Source organism: Durio zibethinus, chromosome 19 (genome assembly GCF_047325235.1).
Source record: "Durio zibethinus cultivar Kanyao isolate XHJ-2024 chromosome 19, ASM4732523v1, whole genome shotgun sequence".
Classification (NCBI taxonomy): Eukaryota; Viridiplantae; Streptophyta; class Magnoliopsida; order Malvales; family Malvaceae; genus Durio; species Durio zibethinus.
In genome coordinates, this window is record NC_143180.1 from 24,548,123 (window position 1) to 24,570,601 (window position 22,479).

Below are 22,479 nucleotides of genomic sequence, written 5' to 3' on the forward strand. Positions count from 1 at the left end.
TGGAGTAAAAGTAAGTTTGTAGTTTTTCATACCCAAACATGAAAGTAGAGACAACACATATTTTGTTTGTGTCAACAACAAATGTTTAGGTGTACGATGTGCCTTTATTCCAAGAAAATAATGAAGATTACCGAGATCTTTCATTAAAAATTATGAAAAAAGTTGTGAAATGAATGAATGAATGAATAACACTTAATGAAGAGCCAATGAGAATTATATCATCCACATAAAGTAAAAGTAACATCATATCATATGAGGAATGCCATATGAATATAGAAGGATCTGCTTAACTATTTTTGAAACCAAAGACACGAAGAGTAGAACTAAATCTTTGAAACCAAGCTCGTGGAGCTGACGAAAACCATAAAAAGAGTGATGTAATTTATAAACATGATGAGGATGATTAGGGTCCACAAATCGTGGTGGCTATATCATATAAACTTCTTCATGCAACTTGTTGTGTAAAAATACATTTTTAACATCAATAGAGAGAACAATTCGAATAGTGGTAACCTTAATAACAAGGCTAAATATGGAGTCAAAGTCAATACTTTCTAGTTATGTGAAGCCTTTGACCATTAATCTTGTTTTTTACTATTTAGTGGTACCATCAGCTTACTCTTTGATTTTATAGATCTAACGACAACCAACAACATTCATGGGTGAATTATAGGCACTACAGACCAAGTGTTATATTGCATCAAAGTAGAATATTCATAATTCATAGCTGAAATCCATTTTTCATCTTGACATGCTTCTTTGAAAGATCTTGGCTCAAGAGATAGATAATTTGTAGCATGTAAAACGTATGATACTTTAGGCCTTCAAGTAATCATAGGATGTATGGTTCTAGAATTAAAAAAAATGGAAGGCTCAGATAATGGTTGAGTAGAGGGTACTAACACAGTTGTATCAAGTTAAAAAATAGTTGTATTTAGGATTGAAGCATTTGGTAATGGTTCTAACACAATTGTAGTATGAGGTATGGGCAGTGATACCTCGAAACTAACCTTAAGAGATGTAAAAGAGTCAATAGGATGAGAAAGAATCCCAGGAACTGTAAAACCAAAACATTTTGCAAAAGGAAAACAATTTTCATTAAAGACAACATGCCATGAGATATAAACCCGACCATTAGAGGGGTCTAAACAACGATATCCTTTGTAAACTAAACTATACCCCAAGAAGACACAACAAGTGGATTTTGGGAAAAGCTTATCTTTTTTATAAAGAGCTAAATGAGGATAACAAGCACATCCAAAAACTTTCAAATGTTTATAGTTTAGCACAGAGTTAAAAAACACAAAAGAAAAATGATTAATCGAAACTGATGTAGGAAGTCAATTGATAAGATAAACAGTTGTAGAAAATGCCTCAAGCCAAAGAAATCGTGGTAAGAAAGCTTGAAATAATAAAGTCAAGCCCATTTCCTCTATATGTCTATATTTTTGTTCTACTAAACCATTCTATTCATGGATATATGGACAAGAAATTCGAAGAAAAATACCATTATGATCAAAAAGATTTTTAAAATCACTCTTAACAGGCTTATTGGCTCTATCGCAGTGAAAAAAATTTGATCTTGTTACCAAATGATTTTCACCTATAGTTTCAAAATTTTCAAAACAAGTAATACTATCAGAATGACGCTTTAATAGATAAAATCAAGTGTAACAACTGAAATCATCCATAAAAATAATATAATAGTGAAAACTAGTAATAATAGTAGTGGCCGATGGCCTCTAAAGACCACAATGAATTAATTCAAGAATATTAGAAGTTATCCAAGTAGATAAACCAAAAGGCTAACGTTTACTTTTTTCTACTTGACAAGCTGCATAAGTTACAAAAGGAAAAATCCTTAGGATAGATAAAGTTATTAGATTTTAATTATGCTATAATCTTGCTAGCTATATATCCAAGACGTCGATGTCAAATTATTCTAGAAACTGAAGAAGAACTGCCACTGAACAAAGCTTGTTGGTCGTATTGCCTCACACCAATGAATCGCTCCACATTTCTGACAAGAATCACATAAATGTTGCCTTTAACTGGTCCATCCAGAAGTACTTTTCCCATGAAAAGATCCTTAATTACAAAATCCCAAGGAAAACAATAGAAATCGCAATTATTATTTTTGGTTAGCTTAGCAATAGATAATAAAATTTCCTTTAACGTTGGAACAAATAGAATATTTTTCAATGACAATTTTGTAGAATCAAGGCATATAGCAAAATCACCAATACAAGTGATGTTTAGAGAATTACCATAACCAATAAAAATACCTTCATTGCCAATATAAGGAGTGGACTAATGTACCAATGATGGATTGGAAGTCATGTGACTAATAGCACATAAATCTGCTACTCAATATGCATCATTGTCATTGTCTGTTAGAGCATTAAGTGGAGTATCATTTGAAGTAGTGGTAGAAAGATAAAGACCAGCAAAACAATTGCTCAAATTATGATTAGATCTATTATAGCGGTATTGACATGTTACAGCAGTATGGTTGATTTTGTGACAAATTTGACACTTTATGGTACGATTTGTATGTTGAGAATGTGAAAAGTTCTTATTATCTTAGTTATTTGATTAAAAATCTCGTTAAAGCATATAATTTGTGTGAGAAAAAGACTAAGAATCATGATAATCATACCTTTGATTAATTCGTCCAGTGCACCTAAAATCATGATGAAGATTATTGAAGCATTGACCTCAACTATTTGGGTAAGTTACCATGGTTGTCTCATGGAAACTGACAATGGCATTCATAGGATGTGATGACAATAACTGCATTATTTTCAAGTACTACTCATGAACTAATAACTATACTTTCAAATCATTAAAGAAAATGTGATTCTCTCTATTTTCAATAGCAAAGACAATTGATTGATATTTAATGGTATTTGATAGTCCATTCAAAGTATGAGTGACCAATTTTGAATCAGAAATAAAATGATTTATGGTTGCTAAATTATCATAAATATATTTGATCTTGGCAATATATTCTTTAATAAACATAGTCCATTTACTCAAACTCTATAACTTATCACGCAGCAGATCAACTTTGTTGGACATTATTGATAAAAAATAATTTTTAAAGTTATCCAAATCTGATGAAAAGATGACAAACCCAGGACTTGTGCTTGTGCACTTGATGGCAATGTTGCCTTTGGACAAGAGAGAACAAAATGATCATTTTTCACCCACTCTATCTATGCAGGATTGGATATGGTTTCATTATCTTTGGTTATTATTTTAAGAGGAGATGCAATGGTGTCATCAACATGCCCCATTAAATCACTGCATAATAAAAAAACGTATTATTTAATTATGCCAAAACAAATAATTTTTTGAGTTTAACTTAATGGAGATAAGACTAGAAATATTGGAAAAGAAAAAAGATGATATGAAAGAGGATTGGTTGTTGGAAGCCATTAGAAAATTTAAAAAAATATATATTATAAAAAAATTGTTAGAATAAGATAAATATTTGGATCAAAATTGAAGATGAAGAAAAAAGAAAAGCTACCGTTTTGATACCAAGAAACGAAATTGTAAAAAAACAAATATTCTATCCTATCCCATTTAGGATTATAATATGTATATTTATATCATGAAAGAATATAAACATATTTACACAAAATTAAATATACAACTATTGACGAGTGACTCTGATTTGTGATAGTAGCTATGCCCTTTTTGCTGTAGGCATAACTTGATAAGTTCCAAAAGCATTCAAAACTTGAAAAGAAGAAAATTTTCAGATACTATTTCTCTTAGCTATAGGCAATTTTGGGGACACACACTTTAGAGAACGAGGGACCAGAATTGGTTTTTGAACGATGTGCTGTGCAGGTATACATTTCCTTAGACAGTATGTCATTGAGCCCATTGTCAATGCCAAGCGATCAAATTCAGAAATCTAAAACTGGAATGCTATAAATTATCAGTTAATGTACTACTAAAGGAAAAAATAGTCAAAAGTCATAGTCGAACTATTTGAAAATAGTCAATCTCAAGTGTCCCATATCAAGATTTTGCATGTTGGGTGATTTGTATATCTCAAACTCTCAATTGCCCTGACGAAAATTTTGTAGATGCTATTAGGTTATAGAAAACGCCATCTGCCCTGATCAACTGAACATTTTGGTACATTCGAAAGGTAAGAGGACAGAACCCCACAAAGAGTCTAGTTTTGGGTTGTAATTGGCATGTGCTCATTAATAATAGTAGAGAAAGACGAGTGATTGGCTAAGCTTTCTTCACAGGTGACTCTTACAGGATGCACCAACTCTGATAATAAAACATAGGAGTAAAAGGGGGTAGGTAAAATGAACGGTTGTTAGCACTTAGCATCCGATTCAACCACGTGGGTAGCTGAATGCCCTCAAACAGAAAATGTTGTAGCCCGCGTGACAGAAACCAAACGAGTTTAGCAAACTTGTTTGGTAATGATTATGCAGCTCGTGTCCTCCTATATTCAAATTTATATCCTTAACCTCCGTTTATTTCGTAAAAAATTATTTTTAAAAAATATTTATATTTTTCGAATTAAAATTTTTTTATTATTTAAATGAGTTACTAAAAAATATTTTTATTATTTAATTATTTTTTAAAAAATTTATTTTTTAAATAATATTAATATAATTATTAAAATATTAAAAACTATTTATTATTAAAATATATTAAAATTATTTATTATTAAAATTATTAATATTAAAAAAATATAATTTAATAATAATATTTAATATTAAAAAATTATGTTAATATAAAAATACTTGAAATAAAGCTATTTATTATTTTTTATATTATTTATTAATATATTATAATATTACTTATTAATAATATTTATTAATATATTATATTAATAGTATATTATTATTATTAATATATTATTTATTCATATATTATTATAAAATTTATAAATTAAATTAATAATATTTATTATTATATTATTCATTAATATAATATTTTTATGAATATATTATAATATTTTTATGAATATATTATATTAATAGTATATTATTTATTAATATAACATTATTTATTTATTAATATAATATTATTTATAAGTAAAATTATACTAAAAAATATTAATAAATAATTTTTCTCATAAATAATTTTTTTTCAAAAAATATTTTTTTTAAATTCTTGATATAATTTTTAGAAAAATAATATTATTTTTATTGATCAATAAATCATTTTCTATTGACCAATATTTTTTCACCAAATAAATACCTAAAAATATAAAAATTATTTTTCACGATAAAAACAGAGTCTTAGTTCTAAATGTTTGAGGCTGGTAAGTTTTTTTTTTTTTGCCAAAAAGGACTGGTCAGGTGAAAAAGATAATTTTAATTAAAATAAAAATTTGTGTTGATCTATTGCTGATATGACACATCAAATTAGCTATTTTATGCTAAGATTTACAAGTCAAATGGGAGAAAATGAGATGAATCACAAGCTCTCCCTCACTACCTACCAACCTTTGCCCTCCAAGACTTACAGAGGTACCTGAGTGTTAGCTATGCTATGTTAAATGCTGATGTTAATGCTTTGATATAAAGGTAGCAACACTCCTCAATTTCCCATTTCTCATCGAAAACGAACCGGCTTTGCCTTTCATTCCTTTCTTGCCTGCCTCTGAATCTCCTGCAAAGAAAACTAGTAAGTGGTTTTTCCTTCAATTTAGTAATGCTTTGACTTTACCATCTATTTTTCTTTATTCTTAAAAAAAAAACCTTTCTGGTTTCTATATTTTTGCATTTCTCAGTGGGTACTGAAATGGTATTGGTTGATGAAATCCCTTTTCCTCCACATATCACCACTTCCAAGCCACTATCTCTTTTGGGTCATGGTAAGCCTTTTTTCATACTACGTTTTGGTACTTGGTTCTATTAGATCAGAATTCACTGTCTTGTATTAAATTCAATCATTTTTACATGACCCTTCACAAGAAAACTAGTTTCTTTTCCTTGAAAACAAGTCTCATAATAATTTGTTGTTGATTGGTTCTACAATCTGCATCCAATCAATGCCCGCTGTAATGAGTATTGACCTTCTGCGGCTGCTACAGGAATTACCGACATTGAGATTCACTTTCTTCAAATCAAGTTCACAGCAATTGGAGTTTACCTTGAACCTGAAGTTGTAGGACACTTACAACAATGGAAGGGTAAGCCTGGAAACGTGCTAGCAGAAGATGATGACTTCTTTGAGGCTGTTGTTAATGGTACATAAGCCAATTCCCATCATTAATTCAAAGTTGTAAAACCTTTCATTACAATCTGTTTAAAGAACTATGGTTAATTCTTCTTTGATCATATATTGCCCGCAGCTCCAGTGGAGAAATTTCTGAGAGTTGTGGTGATTAAGGAGATCAAAGGTTCCCAATATGGAGTGCAGCTAGAAAGTACTGTGAGGGACAGATTGGCCGCTGTTGACAAATACGAAGAGGAAGAGGAAGAAGCCTTGGAGAAAGTTGTTGAATTCTTCCAGTCTAAATACTTCAAGAAGCACTCAATCATCACATACCATTTTCCAGCAAATTCAGGGACCGCTGAGGTATATTTTGAGACATATGAGCAATACTCTGTATTTAAAAAACCAATCATTCATGTACTAACAACAGACTTTTGTGTGTGAATGTGTGTGCTTGCGCTTGCAGATTGCATTTACTACCGAGGGAAAGGAGGAATCGAAAATCAAAGTGGAGAATGCAAATGTGGTTGAGATGATCAAGAAATGGTACTTGGGAGGAACGAGGGGAGTGTCTGCTACCACTATAACCTCCCTAGCTAATGCCCTCTCCGGAGAGTTATGCAAATGAATCTATGCAGTCTAATTATGAGTTCTTCTTTCTAAGTTTGTCTAAGAATGAGCCTGTTTGTTGTGATTCTGTACCTAATAAAGTATGCTATGCAAGTTTGTTAGAGTTTTTCCCATTATTTGGAACCCAATTTCCTTGACCCCCAAGATTGAACAAAACAAAAAAAAATAAAAAATGTACGAGAATTTGATTTCATCTTTTCACTTACATGCTTGATTGCCTATATGAAAGGAACTATATGCGAGAAACAATATGCCCTTAATATATTTCAGGCAAGAATCACTGCTTCTATCTGGTATGCCCTTTACAAGTGTTTCTCGATAGAAGATACTCAGATTCATCCATCGTTCCCAGACGATTGACCCTCTTTTCCAAAGTGTAGGAGAACATTATACATCATCAGCTATTTACTAGTTTTTCACAGACTCTATGTGACAACTCAATCTCACATTAGTAGATTTTAAGAATTTACTATAATATATAAATATAAGCTTAAATTCAAATTTATGAGATGTTTTTTGTGAGATAAAATTATGAGATTTTCGAATCAAAACGAATAATATATTTCAAGTTGATTGGATGCAAGTCTTCACACTCCGACTCATTGAGAGTTTTAAAGAAATTCATGAAGTTGCCTGGATAGAAAGCAATTGCATGGTCTGTCGATGAAATATTAAACTCTTATAATTTCACTGATCAGATTTAATCTCTAACAACCTTAAATACCAAAAAAGAAAGAAACTTCTTATGGAATTCCATGAACCCTCCCTCCATCTCCAACCAAAAGCAAAATTCTCTACCCGAACGTAGAAAGTAATCCTTGATTAAAAGCTCAAAAAGGAGATTGGATTTTAAATTGAATGATATTAGAAATGAAGGTATCTAGCTCATTCTCACGAGTCTAATTGCTTTATTCCTCAAAACCTACTAGAACTAGCTATTGGAGCAGCCAAAGTTCCCAATTGTCAAAGGTTCTTGAATTGATGAACATGATGGAGCAGACCATACATAGTTTTGTGATCTTACACTTGTCAGAGTTTGTACCCTTAAAACTGGATCCTGTTTAACTCTTTAAGTTCAAATCCCATTTTTTTTTCTTTTTAAAAAGAAATAATAATAAGAGAACTGAAGGATATATATACAAACTTCAGGACGTTGGCTTGCTGATTTGCGGTATCCCAACTACCAAAAGAAGTACAAAAAGTTAGAGGTAAATCCAAACTTGTACCTAACATTTACATTGACTAGATCGCAAAGAACAATCAAAACATTGCTTTCCCACGTTTAAGATCACAAAATTATGGTCACACAGCATATGTTTTGCAAATTCTCCCAAAAAGAAATAGTCTGGCTTATAGTTGAACAATATGGCTTCCCTTGGGAGATTCTCTTTCCAAGTAATTCTATCCAAAAATCTGGCATGTCCTCCTACTTGAATCTCAACAACAGATTTGCATGAAAACAGTTTACAGCCACCTGTTTTAAATTGAGGCTTTTGACTAATCAAATGCTAACTATAAAGAGTGGTTAAGGCCATTCAATTATTCAAAAGATTCCACTGGCCATTTGATTTCCCTAGCTTTCCCTTCTAACTCCAATTGTGTGCTTCCGTGACAAACTTTTTCACTACAGTAGTACTTTTGTCCTTTGTATGGAGTTACTCATAATTGAAAATGCTGGTGACTATGGATTAGTGGGCAAGTGGGCATTATATTATGTAAAACAAATGCCAAGCCAAGCTCCACAAGTGAGCAAGACAAATTCTTTGCTGCAATCCTTTGGAATTTAGGAAAAAATCTTAGAAATCGACATAGATGAACAAGGTAAGGAGAAGGAGAGATGGTGGTCCAATTATGATGAATCATGCGCATGACAATGTCTTTATCCTCAATACTAAGACAATGCTTTGGAGTCATGTGTTGCATCAATGACTTTACTTATGTGGAGCTAGAATGAAGGCCCAGAGGCCATAGCAGAGTTAAAAAAAAAAAAAAAAGATGAGTTTTGAAGAATTGAGATACCATTCTATAAGCATAAATTGTTGATTCCTTATGCTTCATATGCCTATATACTAAAGCGATCATCTCCATTACACTTTACTTTTTGTGATTCTAAGTGCTTGAGAAATGATACTCTATTTTGCGATTCCTATTTCTTTTCTATAAGCAACCAATCTCCTGTGTCATATTCAAACCAACAAAAGGAAGGAAAATCATTTTATCAAAGCTGGAATTTTTTTAATGACGTCCTTTATTTGACCAAGGAACATGATTTTTGAGACATTCATTTGGGGATTGTCCAGTTGGTGACTTGCAAAATCGTTCTATTTACTACTACTATAAAAATACTCTATATACAAAGTGTTAAATTGGGTAAAGTGTAAGAAAATCAAGAGTTTGTTCTCTAAATACAAAGTTGTGTTTAACTTTATCTAATACTCCTAATAAGTTTCACTTGAAGAGAAAGCTGTCAAAAGAAAACTACACATGAAGCCTATAATACCTAACAATGGTAAATCAAAATGACTTTGAAACACTTCTAATGGCTAAATTATATCCATGTTGCATCAGCATGACAGCACTTCAAATGTCAAGTGGCTTCTGGCTGTGAACCATTCTAGACAACAAGGGCTTGCTTACAAACTGTATAGATGCTATGCAATGATGATAACTCAAGGAATCTAAACCCCAGAGCTGGTTTCCTTTTGTAAGGTCTCCATCTGTGAGCACTGTTCAGTTGGCAGCACATTTAAAGACCTAATCTGAGATATCAATTCTGAAATAAAAGTTAGCAAGCAGGAGAGAGTCACCGCCCAAGCTGAAATTATGGAGGTCTTTCTCAGTTCCATTTTGCTGATGAACCTGAAAACTTCCTATTAATTTTCAAACTCCTTGTTGAGTGATTGTGAACCTTAAACTCCTTAAAAAAATCATAGTTTGTCATAAGTGTAACAATCCTTCTTTCTATGCAAAGGTTGAAAACAGGTGCATCGATTATATTTCTCAATAGAATCATCACAATCACATACAGCTGCACATCAATTGGTATGGATTTTTGCCTATAATCATGAAGAAAAGCAATAAGTCTATGGTACTCCAGAGAAATTTTCAATCTCCCACTGCAAAGAATGTAGAGGAACAGCAAAACCTCAGAAAGCCTCAGACCATTTCTATTTTCTTTTGCAGTTCATTAGCAATCAATATTTCTCTCTATTCATATACATAAACAAACTTAAAAAAATGTCAAACAACAATAATAAAAAAAAAAGCTACTCTATAGCCCCCTTTCTCAGCTGGTTAAGAACTATTTCAAAACCAGGATCAACCAATCTCCTCTGCAGCGAGTGGAACATCGGCTAGTCCACCTGATGAATTCCCATGTTGCTGGATTCCAGCCTCTATCTCTGGTGCAGCATCAGAACTAGTTGCCTGCTCTAGCAATGATTGCCTGCAAGTTGGACAGGATGAGTGTGACTGCAACCATGTATCTATACACCTTACATGAAAACCATGGTTACATTTTGGCAACACCCTGACTTTTTCACCATCAATAAATTCTCCAAGGCAAATTGGACAATCCGTAGCCTTCATATTTGTCCCTGAACTATATATGGCCACAGGAATCTGGCGCAATGCGCTCTTCCTCAGGCCTGTTGCAGTTAGACGTACCACAGTCTCATCTGGGGTCTCAATAGCAAACCTTCTGCCACAACGCAAAGCACAACGCACAATAGAGTTTAGCCCTAGAGCACATATCAGTGCACAAAGCAAAGCTGCTAGGATGATCACCATGTTGGTATCAAAACTGGCTTCATTGGATAAAGAACTGCGCGTTCTGTTTCCATTTGTTGGTGCTGCGCTTGATTGCGTATCAAGGAGAAGGCGGTGTGGGCGGTGATGAAGAGTCACCATTGCTATTTTAGCTTGTATATCACCAATTATCAAGCACCAAACCCAAAAGCCTATAAATAGTTGAAAATTCTACTACCCTTTTTGAATTTAGGACGTTTTCTTGAGGCCTATTTGATGAACTTAGGCATACAGGCTTCTAACTTCTTTGCTCCTTATTCTTTCTTCGGTGAATCGAACCACAAAGGTTACTGGAAGAAGAGAATTCATCTCTCTCATTTGCTGAATAAAATAAATCCTTTGCTTGTTTGCTTCAACTTCCTGGAGTCCTGGCTTGATATGCAAGGATGGTGGTTGAAAGTATTACAGGCTGAAGCTTCACTTGCTGCTGATATATAGAGAGTGAAGGCTTAAGCTTCCTTTGTTTTGGTTCTTGTTGATCAGCTTTCAACTAAAGAGAGATATGGAGCTTTTGAGTCCAGGATATGTCTGTCAGGATTCCAACTAGATGAAGACAACAGTAAAAAGCATCTTCTTGGGTGATTAAAGGAAAAGAGAGGGCTTTCATAGTACATCAAAGAGTGAGAATGCAAAAATTTTCTGGCTTTGTAATTTCTTTCTCCATCAGATCATCAACTACCTTACATGGAAAAGCAAACAGGATTGAAGATCTAATACGGATTATGAGGACAATAATTTGGCCGCCTTACCATGGTTTACTGTTTACTGTAATTTCTAGCAGAAAAAGTTGGAAATTCTTTGCTTGCAGTTCAAGGATCAAATTATATATAAATGGGCCATGGAAAGAGATAAGGAAGGGGTTCTCAAGGTGCTGATAGTTTCTTTTGGACGGAGGAAATGGCACTGCTGGGTTCCACATGTATGATATGAGAGAAGATGCCACAAATACCATATGAAATATAATTAAGACCCGGGTTTGAATTTTATTTTTTCATGAGAATATTTTAAAATTAAAATATTTTTTAACTAACAAATCAATTAATAAATTAAAATATAATCAAAATAACGTACAGTAAGACTTGAATATAAAATTTAATAAATTTACATAAAAAAATATAAATTTAAAAATTGAGTTTGAAATTAAGACCCAAGTTCAATTTTCTTTCTGTGTAGAGAGCATTCGAAAATAAAATTTTAAATGCAATTTATAAAAAAAGTTTTAAAAGAAGATTAGATGAAACAAAGCTTGAAAATATCCTAAACATCTTTTAAAAAAACCTGGAAAAATAATTAAGATATGTATTTGATGTCCTGTCAATGCATTATTCTTGAGAGATCAAATGAGAGGCACAAGGGTTGGAAAGGTGGCTAAGGAATTTTTAATTATGGCACCTGATCCCACATAAAATTAGTTTATGGAGAAAAAGAAAATGCTTATTCTTTAGCACCAAATCAATCTCCACTCTTGCTGTAATTAAAAGGTGAAGCAACAAGATTATTCATTTCAGCCAATGCTCATCTTTTCATCCCTTTATGGTTGAGATAATGGCAATGTGTTTATGCTTTTGTAGAAAAATCTAACCTAATCTAATATTAATTTGTAGTTTATTAGAGATTTATCCCAAAGAATATAATTATTTCATCACGAGTATGGTAACCCATTTTTTTCTACCAAATAATGTCAGTGATAGCTTTTACCGACACTAATTGAAGGATCAATGGATTATAAGTAAAGTGGTAATTAGACGGTTAATGAATTTAAATTATAATTAAATATATAATTATTAATTTTTTTATCGAATTCAAATTTAAATAAATTTTTTTTATTAAATCGAGTTCGAATTTGAATGAATTGATATATATATATATATATATATATATATATATATATTGATATGGGTCAACTTTTAGTGCTCTAATTAGAAGCACCAAAATCTGGCAAGTATTTATAATGCAGTAAAACTAGAGGTAATTTTAAGTCTGGTTAAGGTTGATGAGTCAAATGAAAATGAGCTCAAAAGCAGCCAAAACTAGCCGTCAATTATTTTTTTCATCATCTTCATCTCAAAGATGCCAACAGATGAGAAGCTGGTTCAAGGAAGTGAAATGGTTTTTTTTTTCTTTGAAATGGTTTTTTTTTTCTTTTTTTTTTTTATTTTCCCCTTTGTTTGAATCCAAGTTTCTCCTGTTTGATGGAGATATATTATACCTGTGAAACTACCATGTGAAAGAAAAGAATGGGCCACATGGAGGTAGAGACGATATTGGCAAAAGCATTATCTCCATGGCCACCTAGCAAGAGTTCAAGAGGTCATGTTTGGCATAGTTCGTTGTCTTTGTGATGCTTTCAGCCTCCTATTGAAAAAATGAATAAATATAATTAGGGTTGACATCGGGTCGGGATTGGGACGGGTTTTGCTCGTTTCAAATTCGACTTGACTTAATGCTTTAATAAATTCGAATTTGATCTTATCCGAAATTTTTTTTGTTTTTTTTATACTCGAACCTGATCCAATCCGATACTATATAAATCGTACATGATCCAATTTGAAATTAATAAAATATTATTTTTTAAAAATATAAAATATTATTTTTAAATATAAATATTTAAAAATATCATTATATAAATATATATATATAATTAAAAAATTAAAAAATTAATTAAAAAAATTATTTATGTATATATCGGGTCGGATAGGGTCGGGTTTACTTAAAACTTGACCTCGACTTTGTCTTCATGCTATCCGACCCCACACCCGATTTTCAAGGAAAAAAACCGACTCTAAAAGGTCAGATCGAACCAAAATTCGTCGGATACGAATTTTTTTGCCTTCTCTAAATATAATATAATATATATGTAAAAATTTAAACTTAAATTTATAAGATGTTTTTATGAAATAAAATCATAAAATCTTAATGTTAAAGCGAATAATATTTTATAAATTAAGTATGAATTTTCATAAATACTATTAGAATGATCATCAATCGATAAAAAATAAGTGTTACAACATAAAAATCATAAAATATTACATGATGAAACCATGAGTATCACTAAATGCTATAAGGTGAAAAGTCATTTTTAAAATCTTAATATTTTATGTGATTTTGATTTTATAATTTGATTTGATTTAATTAAAATATTAAAATTTAAAAGTTAAGTGATTATAACGGTCTTAATCTCATAATAAAAAAATATATAAATATCATATGATATATATATATATGTGAAATATTTTTTATAAAATAAAATTTTAAAATTTTAAAATCAAAATAAATAATATTTCACAAATTAAAATTAAAAGTAGGTGCCTACAGTCTTAGCCCCTCGCCCTGACCCTAGCTGCTGGACTCTCAATTTTCACACGCTAAAATACTTGTCTCTCTGCATTTGATCCACGGCCACTGCTCCAATTATGTTCAATCGAAAACGCTCTTTGGTCTAAAGCAAAGCTACTAGAAAAAGCACGGACAGTAAGCAGCAGTAGCTATCAATTTCATTATTTCATATATATAAATATATATTTGTATACATACATGATTGAAAAAATTTACGTTTAATAATTTAAAATATGATATAAATATAATATAAAATATAAAAATAATATAATTTAAATTTTTAATAATATTTATATTTAAATTTAATAAAATAAAATATATATTTTATATTTTTATATTAATATAAATTATAATATATAATTTTTATATAAAATATAACATGAATTTTAAAATTTTAAAATTTTACACCATATAAATATATAAATCACGAAAAAATGTACCTATATGTCCATTATTATCCACATTTTGAAATACAACCTTCATGTTACACTTTTTATCTATTAAAATTTGATTGCACTGAGATCTCACTTGATTACCAAGTGTTTTAATTATGAAATTTGGGACATGAGATTAGCAATTTTTTCATGGCTATTGCCTTTTTCTTGTTCAAAGATTATACAATTTGAACACTATTAGTATAGTATATTGCAATTACTATAATCTTGATTTTTCTTTTAATGTGAAGTTGATGTGAGGGAAAGGCTAACATGTCCCATGGTTGCAGAAACTATAGTTAGTGTATGTTTGGGACAGCTGAGCCCACAAAAATATGAATGATCATCCATCAGCCACATAAATTTCACTTGGCATACTAGTAGACTATTTGTACTTTAGTAATATCTCTCCAATAATTTCACATTCATGTTTCTATTCACATCAACCACCTCTTTTAATGATAGAAAAATATAAATAAGCTGACAATGTAAAAATATATATGAGAATATAATATAAATAAAAAATATGAAAATAATATAATATAATAATTATATATAAATTTAATAAAATAAAAAAAAAATTTTAGTATTGATATAAATTATGACATATAATTATCGTGTAAAATAATATATAAATACATAAATTTTTTAAACATTTTAAATTTTAAAAAAATGTTGTAAGTGATACAATGTAACTTACAAAGTGTATTTATAAAAAAAAAAGAAAGATAAAATGTCTTATACTAAACTAAAATTATTTATTTGAAATATTTTCAAGCTTGTATGGTTGTGGAATTTAAATAAGCTATGATCACATTATAAGAAAAAAATTTTAAAAAATCAAATTTTCGTAATTGAAGTTTTAAAACGACATCGTTCTAACAACTTCCTGTAGTTCTTTTCTTTTCTCCATTTTTTTTCTCAGATTTCGACAATCGGGCGTCAGCTCCCTTTCTCTCACGTTTCTCTTTTGAGATCTGAATCTAAAAAGAATCACTAAAATGGATGATCCGCCAAGTCTAAACCCGAACCCTGATCCAACAATTCCCTCCAATGCATCATCCACCACCGTAAAGACGCCGTCTTTAGCCAAGCCAACCGCATTTCGAGGCTCTTACCACAGGCGAGCCCAGTCCGAAGTACAATTTCGGATCCCGGACGACTTGGATCTCGTGTCCGACCCTTTCGAAGGGTTGGGATCCGAAGATGACCTGTTTTGTAGTTACATGGACATTGAGAAGCTAGGGGGATCATCGAAGGGAGCGGACGAAGGAGGGGGGGCTGCTGGGTCTTCGAGTGGTGGGTCGGGTCAGAACCCGAAAGGAGAGGAAATGAGTGGTGGGTCGGTGATGGCGGAGAAGAATAATGCAGGAGGGAAAGGAAGGCATAGGCATAGTATTTCGGTTGATGGGTGTTCGATAATGGAGTCGATTGAAGCTAAGAAAGCTATGGCTCCTGATAAGCTTGCTGAATTGTGGACTATTGATCCAAAGAGAGCTAAAAGGTTTGGGAATTACTTCTTTTTTTAGTGAATTTGGGTTTTGGCACTTATGAGATTGTAGAAGAAGTTGAAAGTTTGTAACTTTTAGTGTAAAGCTTGTGTTTTTGTTTGTTCTCGGTAGATTATTAGGGGAAATTATTAGAAGAACGTAATATCTTTTTGTTTAAAGAATTTGTATTTTTGTATTTTTGTATTTTTTTTGTTTTTTGTTTGAGGATGGTTTTATCCTTTTCTGTTATTTGTTTTCATGGGCATTATGATTGTTTCGTTGAAGTGATTTGTTAATCTTTAATGGTGAAGTTGACCTTTTTTGGGCCGTTTAGGAAGTAAAGTGAGGACCTTAAGAATTTGGAACTTGGAAATATATATATATTTGGGAGGGTGAAATTTGAAAGAAATTGGGAGTTATTTAGAACAAATGAATTTTATGTAACTAATAATTGATGTCAATATATGAGTTTTTCCCAATTCTAGGTTCTTTTTATGGATCATGCATATGCTTCTTAGCTCATTCTCTTATTTCATGGGCATTATGGTTGTATTGTAGACAATTTTTTTTTAATAATGTAGTGCTTCAGTGGACTTTTCTCACCCCTTGATGAATGGAGTTTTTGATACTTTAGCAAGTTTAGTTTCATAGAAATTCTTAAGAGTATGCATTTCATGAACCAAAATTCATGTAAACTATCAGGTGTCTTCTATTTACCTGTGATTTTTTATGCAAAATGTTTATTTGGCTTTTTCTTTTTTTTTTTTTGGAGAAAACACACTATAAATATTTTTCTAAATTTTGGTGATTTGTTTTGTACTATGATTAGGAGATGGAATAAATGCTTTCTGAATTATTGAAGTAACCATAATTACCAAATGGCATAATTGTTTTAGTAAATAAGATCAGAATTTGCATTGTGTCATCTCTATTTCAAATCGCTAAGTAATTTTGTTTGTCTAGGGGAATTTAAGCATATGTGTGGACTGTTTCATCATCTAATGTTGTAATGGTATGGTCATAAGTAGGGCGTATTTCATGTGGGTATCACTAAACATTTGCTTCATAGATACTAACAAAATTCATAATTGATTAATTTGATAGGCTTGTTCTTGATTGTAAACTAATTGATCATGTCACTCTTTGTCCTAAATGATTGTTTAGGTTTTTTTAATAGTCTTATTTTATTCTTTTTAAAATCTGATAATCAGTTATATAATAATTTTTTGTCATGTCACACCTTGCCTTTTAAAAGATCTGGTCTATAAGGCCAGTTTTGTCACCATATTTCATTCTGTACTGGGATGCCATTACCATTAGTATAACCAAAGAGACTGATAGGCAGTTATGATTTCGTTGAAATCATAATTGAAATATTTCTCCATTTTGCACATTTGAATGCTGTTGGTTTCATTTAAGTTTTAATCTCTGGGGAAATGAGCTGTTCTTTCCAAACTTTGGAACTTTCAATAATGGGTTTGGTAAGGTGACGTGTGCACGGATTTTCTATATTGGTATGTGATGACATTTTTTTCATTCATGTTTTCTAGTGTTCGAGAGCCTCTGAACTCAACACATTTTATTTACTGATAAGGCATATCTTGTCTTAAATACATAAGCATCCAGTGACATGGTTGAGTTAGAGCAGTTATCATCTCTCCAGTCAACACCCCTCATTCCTTAGTTGGAATGGAAATTATCTCCCGTAGATTTGACAATCTCATATTATGTGGTGAGATTTGGGTTTACATTCAAGTTTCCGCTAAGAAAGTACATAATTTGTGTAGGATCATTGCAAATCGGCAGTCAGCCACTCGCTCTAAAGAGAGAAAAGCCCGATATATATCTGAACTGGAGAGGAAAGTCCAAACACTCCAAACGGAAGCAACTACTCTTTCTGCACAACTAACCCTATTCCAGGTTTTGGTCAAACATTTACCCGTCTCTTTGCATAATTTTGGAGCTTCTTTATGGTGACTATTTGCTTTCCTTCGAATGGGAATTACAGATCTACATATTAAATTATTAATATTTGGCGATTCTACTTTCTTATAAATGAAAAGCTTTCTTGCATTAAGGGCTTTCGTTCTTGGTTCATTCTTTTATTGTGGATGTGGTTGCACATGCTTCTGATTCTCTGTTAAAGGCATCTGATTGTCTGAAATTTCTTTTACTTTTGGATATGTTCCATCTTATGTTGCCTTTTTCTTTCTTTATTGACTAACACCTGAATGTTAATAGCCTTGATTCTTGTGTTCTACTATAGAGAGATACAACAGGCTTGACTACTGAGAACACTGAGCTTAAGCTACGGCTACAATCTATGGAACAACAGGCTCAGCTACGTGATGGTATGTTATTCTCTCCAAGATGGCTTCAAAGGTGTATATATGTTTCATGGACATGTTCATTTGCTACACAAGTTAAGCAGTTTTTTTTTTTTTTTTAACCACATCTACTCAATGATAAGAAACAAAACAAAATGGCATTGGACCAGTCAAAACTAGTGATTCCCCTTTTAAGTAATGTTCTAGGCATTAATTTTAGAGCTCAAGCTTTGGCTAGCATTAATAATTGTCCATTTGCATGGAGATATCTGGTCATGTTTGTATCATGTCCCTGCTAGTTCTCTCATGAAAACTACTGCAGAGAGTTGTTCATTGCTGGGTATAGTTTTTCTCATTGTCCATTTCTGACTACAGCTCTAAATGAAGCACTGAAGAATGAAGTAGAGAGGCTCATGATTGCTACTGGAGAAATAATGATACCGACAGATACTTATAATTTGGGAATGCACCATATACCATACACCCAATCTTCTTTCTTTCCTCACCAGCCACAGCAAATGCAAGTCGACACCCAGAATATACAAATGCCACCATTTCATCCCTTCCAATCTAACATGTTGACACCTAATAAGTCTGTGGTAGCTAACTCACATGCCTTCGCCGGAATGATGCAACAGGATCCTCTTAGCCGATTGAAGGGGCTTGATATCAGCAGGGGTTCCCAGTTAGTGAAATCTGAAGGCCCCTCAATTTCTGCCGGTAAAAGCAGAGGAACAGTATGATACAAATTTTGCTAATCTACACCTTGCCCTGGCCTATTTGTTGCATTGTTCGTAGACTGACCTTGTTGACATCGAAAGGTACTATTTGATTGAATGCAATTCTTTTAATGTGAATGGGATTTTAGTTTTTCTCCAGCTTTGCTAGGTCTTCAGATATTCAAGATTCTTTCCTTGTGGGTTCAAATTCATTTTTTTGGAGCAATGATGTGGGAATAGAAGTTTGATCCCTAGGAGTAGATTAGTGCAACATTTCCAAACCAGCTGTTCCCATTGTATCGATGGTTAAGTATCTTCAAATTGCTTTTGTTTCAGTTGACGATTCACTCTCCCTCTCGAATAGGTGTGTGTACAACCGTAAATGTATCAGGCTATCTGATTGTAGTGCCCTGAGTTTTTTGATTTCCTGGCTCGGTTGAACCCTCAAGGATAATAGAGGCCTTAGTTGCCATTGCTTGTCACTTAATAATTTGGTCTGATTACTTGTGACTTGTGAATGCATCATTGTGGTGATCTATACTCTGTTGAGAGATATCTTAGAGTTACAACTTTGTTCATTACTTTGTTAGGGTGCACATGGTTAAGCAAGAGTCCACTTTCTTTTCTTTTCTTTTCTTTTTATTTATTTATTTATTTATTTTATTTTTACATATGGGAAGGGGAGGTACAAGAGGGATTGAAGATTCGAATGTTGGATCAGAGTCACAAAAATCTATGACCATTTGCTAGTCTGAATAGATTTGTTATGCTCAAAAGGTTAAAGATCTCAAATGCTAACGATCTTGGACACCAACTTGTTATCTTAGCTTAGCCCATGAGGTAAATTGAAAAGCCTAACCCCACACAATAACACATCAAAATGTAGTAGTTTTAATGATTGGCTTTTGCATAATCCAATCCAAATCTTCGTGGGCATACACAAGACAAACCATTCCTCTGCATTTCCAAGAAGAAGGAATAGTGGAATACGATAATTAAACACTGCAGCAGCAGCAGCACTATTATTTTCATTTCAACGGAATATAGTAGAAGGAATAGTGGAATACGATCAGCAGCAGCAGCACTATTATTTTCATTTCAACAGAATATGGTAATAGAAGCTATTGCTGAGCTGTAGCTGCCACTGCTGCTTAGCTGAAACCCTGGCAATTATTTTCTCCAACCCGCTGCAGCCTGTATAGATAGTGGCTGCCGGCTACTGCTGCTTTACTCTTTGTTTCCTCTCAGTGCACCCTACAAAGATTGTTGAAGAAATATGACTTATAATTTCTGTAAACTCAGCATTCACTGCTATATATATAGCAATCTAATGCTTCCAATTTCCATTAGCAAAAGGCAATTTCAAATCTTGTTTTTTTTGTTTGTCTAGTATAGTCTGGCTATCAAAATGGGTTATCATTGATCAGGAAACTTACTGAGAGCAGTCAGGATTCAGACTCGTAATACGATAGCCGATGTTGACTTTACACATAACTGGAAGCCGTTGAACTTGATTGAAATCGAGCCTATGACGCATACGAAACTGAGCACCAAGATTCTTTAAGCAATTGCAAACTTGTCGTCGAGCTGCAGTATTCTTGGCTTTGGAATTCAGTGAACGAATGCCTGTGCAACAATGCCCGAATGAGCTCCTGGTCGCCAAGTATGTCACGCACGGCATGAGCATCTGACTCACCTCAGGGCAAGTTTGAGCATGAACCAATATAGGAGCATCAGTCATCAAGAATATAAGCATAAATGTGCATATAAGCTTGCAGGTCAGAGAGCTTCTAGACATGATTACCATTACCTCTTTCGCAAACAATGGGATGGTTGAAACTTGAACGAATTTAGCCAAAAATGTGAAGTCCTCCTGAGAAGAGCTAGATCTTTATTGAAACATGGCAATTATTGTGGTTGTTGGGACTGGTTTGGAGCATTTATTAAATGGCCATTCTCACAGGAACATTTTGAAAAGTCCTCAGACAGACATTATCATATGGAAAGGTAAGGAAACTTACAAACTTCTTCGAAATCATTCACAACACAGTTTCTAGTTGCAGTTTTGAGTGATTTTCACAAGCAAGAAATGCTTCCATTTAGGTTTAACAAGGTAAAAACTGTTTGGAACACGAAATATCAGTAACAGAATGATTGAATTAGTTCAAATGTCTGCGTAGAAAGTGCTGGTAAGGGCTCCATATATTGTGGTAAGTGGACCATGGCAGTTACTATGGTTGTTGGGAGACCTTGGAATGCTATCAAACTCTTTATACATATTGCAACCAAGCATTGGTCGACTAAGGTCGTGAAAGCTAGTCAAATATGAAGGATTTTTCAATCAGATTTACTAAACAAATTCTTTCTTTTTCTTCTTTGTTGGTGTATATATATGTTAATACGTATGGAAACAGGCAAAGGGTCTGGATCAGAAGTAAGCTGGAGTTGTATGTGTGCACGCCTAAGGGTGGAGGGTTGTGGCTGAGGAGATCAGAATGCAGGAATGAGGCTTCTGATTTAAGACTAATTTGGTGTCTATCTGCTCATCTGCTTCCTAATAGATTGCTTGGGGTTACATATCTTTATTTGAGAAATAGATTACATGGTCAGCTTAAGTGCCGAGTAAGTGCTCCTATAGCTGGAGGAAGATTCTTGAATTTACGCCGGAAATCCAATTAAATATGACACAGCATTGTTGATGGGGCTTCCTTCTATTTTTCTATCACATGACAATTGACATGAGTTGGGTCCTTTGTTTCTCAAATTTGGGCCTAAAGAGTGTTCATGATGCAGGGATTAGTTGGTATGAGAGGGCTTTTGCCTTGGAATGTTGTCAATTATATTACCTACGGACTTAATATTCTGTTTGAGAAGAATATTAAAACACTTTTTACTACTTTAATTTAAACAGAACGCTTGTTGTTTGAAGAGACCCAATCTGTTATTAGACTCAGAAATTAGAATTGAATTTTCTAGAGAATGTTGCAAGCTGTTGCATTAAATATCACCTTTGATCTAGTCGGAGAGTTGCTAGCAATGTCCTAATCTGTGCTTGCCGTTGGTTGATGCAGTTTTCTGCTTTGTAGGGACAAGCTTCCACTTACGTGTTATCAACCTCTCATTCTGGTAAAATCAAAAGTAAATAGTAACAATAGTAACTCAAAATTTTGGACTCTCTTTCCATTCCGTTTGACATTTTCAGGATAATATTTCACAAATTAAGTGTGAATTTCCACAATTTATTCTCATGCAACATGAATACTAGTGTCATTAAAAGTTTATCAAAGAGTTGAGGCTTGACTATAAGAATATATATATATATATATATATATATATATATATATATATATATGTAGCCAAGTTTGTGAATGAGAAAAACACTGAGCTTTTCCTTTTACATTCACAATAAGTTGATTATCAATCAGTTCTGTTAGAAAGGCAAATTTTTTCACCATTGAAAACATATTTTTTCAATAGGACACAAAATCAGGGTTTAGGCTACCAAACTTAACTACCTTGCCACTTGCAA

At 32.6% G+C, this 22,479-nt stretch overlaps 3 protein-coding genes and 1 pseudogene across 5 annotated transcripts; 2 read left to right on the top strand and 2 right to left on the bottom strand.

The window, feature by feature from the left end:
- Positions 1-5,445: 5,445 nt before the first annotated feature.
- Positions 5,446-7,042, top strand: LOC111309681 (chalcone isomerase-like protein 2). The gene is made up of 5 exons (XM_022908683.2): positions 5,446-5,673; positions 5,780-5,863; positions 6,083-6,238; positions 6,344-6,570; positions 6,674-7,042. Coding segments are annotated over exons 1-5 (630 nt in total). The 5' UTR covers positions 5,446-5,672; the 3' UTR covers positions 6,836-7,042.
- Positions 7,043-9,971: 2,929 nt separating this feature from the next.
- Positions 9,972-11,567, bottom strand: LOC111310032 (RING-H2 finger protein ATL73-like). The gene has a single exon (XM_022909118.2). The coding sequence runs from the start codon at positions 10,744-10,746 to the stop codon at positions 10,156-10,158; it is 591 nt and encodes a 196-aa protein (XP_022764853.1). The 5' UTR covers positions 10,747-11,567; the 3' UTR covers positions 9,972-10,155.
- Positions 11,568-15,294: 3,727 nt separating this feature from the next.
- Positions 15,295-19,531, top strand: LOC111310033 (transcription factor RF2b-like; annotated as a pseudogene). The gene is made up of 4 exons (XR_016330490.1): positions 15,295-15,918; positions 17,692-17,824; positions 18,171-18,255; positions 18,607-19,531. The product of XR_016330490.1 is annotated as a transcription factor RF2b-like (transcript).
- A 188-nt stretch (positions 19,532-19,719) lies between these two features.
- LOC111309682 (non-specific lipid-transfer protein 1-like) lies at positions 19,720-21,074 on the bottom strand. 2 transcript variants are annotated; one of them, XM_089748938.1, is made up of 3 exons: positions 20,761-21,065; positions 20,387-20,637; positions 19,720-20,204 (listed from the first exon to the last, which is right to left on the bottom strand). In XM_089748938.1, the coding sequence occupies exons 2-3, from the start codon at positions 20,635-20,637 to the stop codon at positions 20,195-20,197; spliced, it is 261 nt and encodes an 86-aa protein (XP_089605064.1). In that variant the 5' UTR covers positions 20,761-21,065; the 3' UTR covers positions 19,720-20,194. The 2 variants fall into 2 exon arrangements, with proteins under 2 accessions (XP_089605064.1, XP_022764419.1); XM_022908684.2 differs by having other exon boundaries at positions 20,387-21,074.
- Between the last annotated feature and the right edge of the window lie 1,405 nt (positions 21,075-22,479).

Coding starts and splice junctions, on each gene's coding strand:
- LOC111310032 (XM_022909118.2), bottom strand. CDS start 10,746: ATGGTGACTCTTCATCACCGCCCACACCGCCTTCTCCTTGATACGCAA.
- LOC111309681 (XM_022908683.2), top strand. Junction 5,864..6,082: donor ACTATCTCTTTTGGGTCATG/GTAAGCCTTTTT, acceptor CGGCTGCTACAG/GAATTACCGACATTGAGATT. Junction 6,239..6,343: donor CTTTGAGGCTGTTGTTAATG/GTACATAAGCCA, acceptor TATTGCCCGCAG/CTCCAGTGGAGAAATTTCTG.
- LOC111309682 (XM_022908684.2), bottom strand. CDS start 20,757: ATGGTAATCATGTCTAGAAGCTCTCTGACCTGCAAGCTTATATGCACA.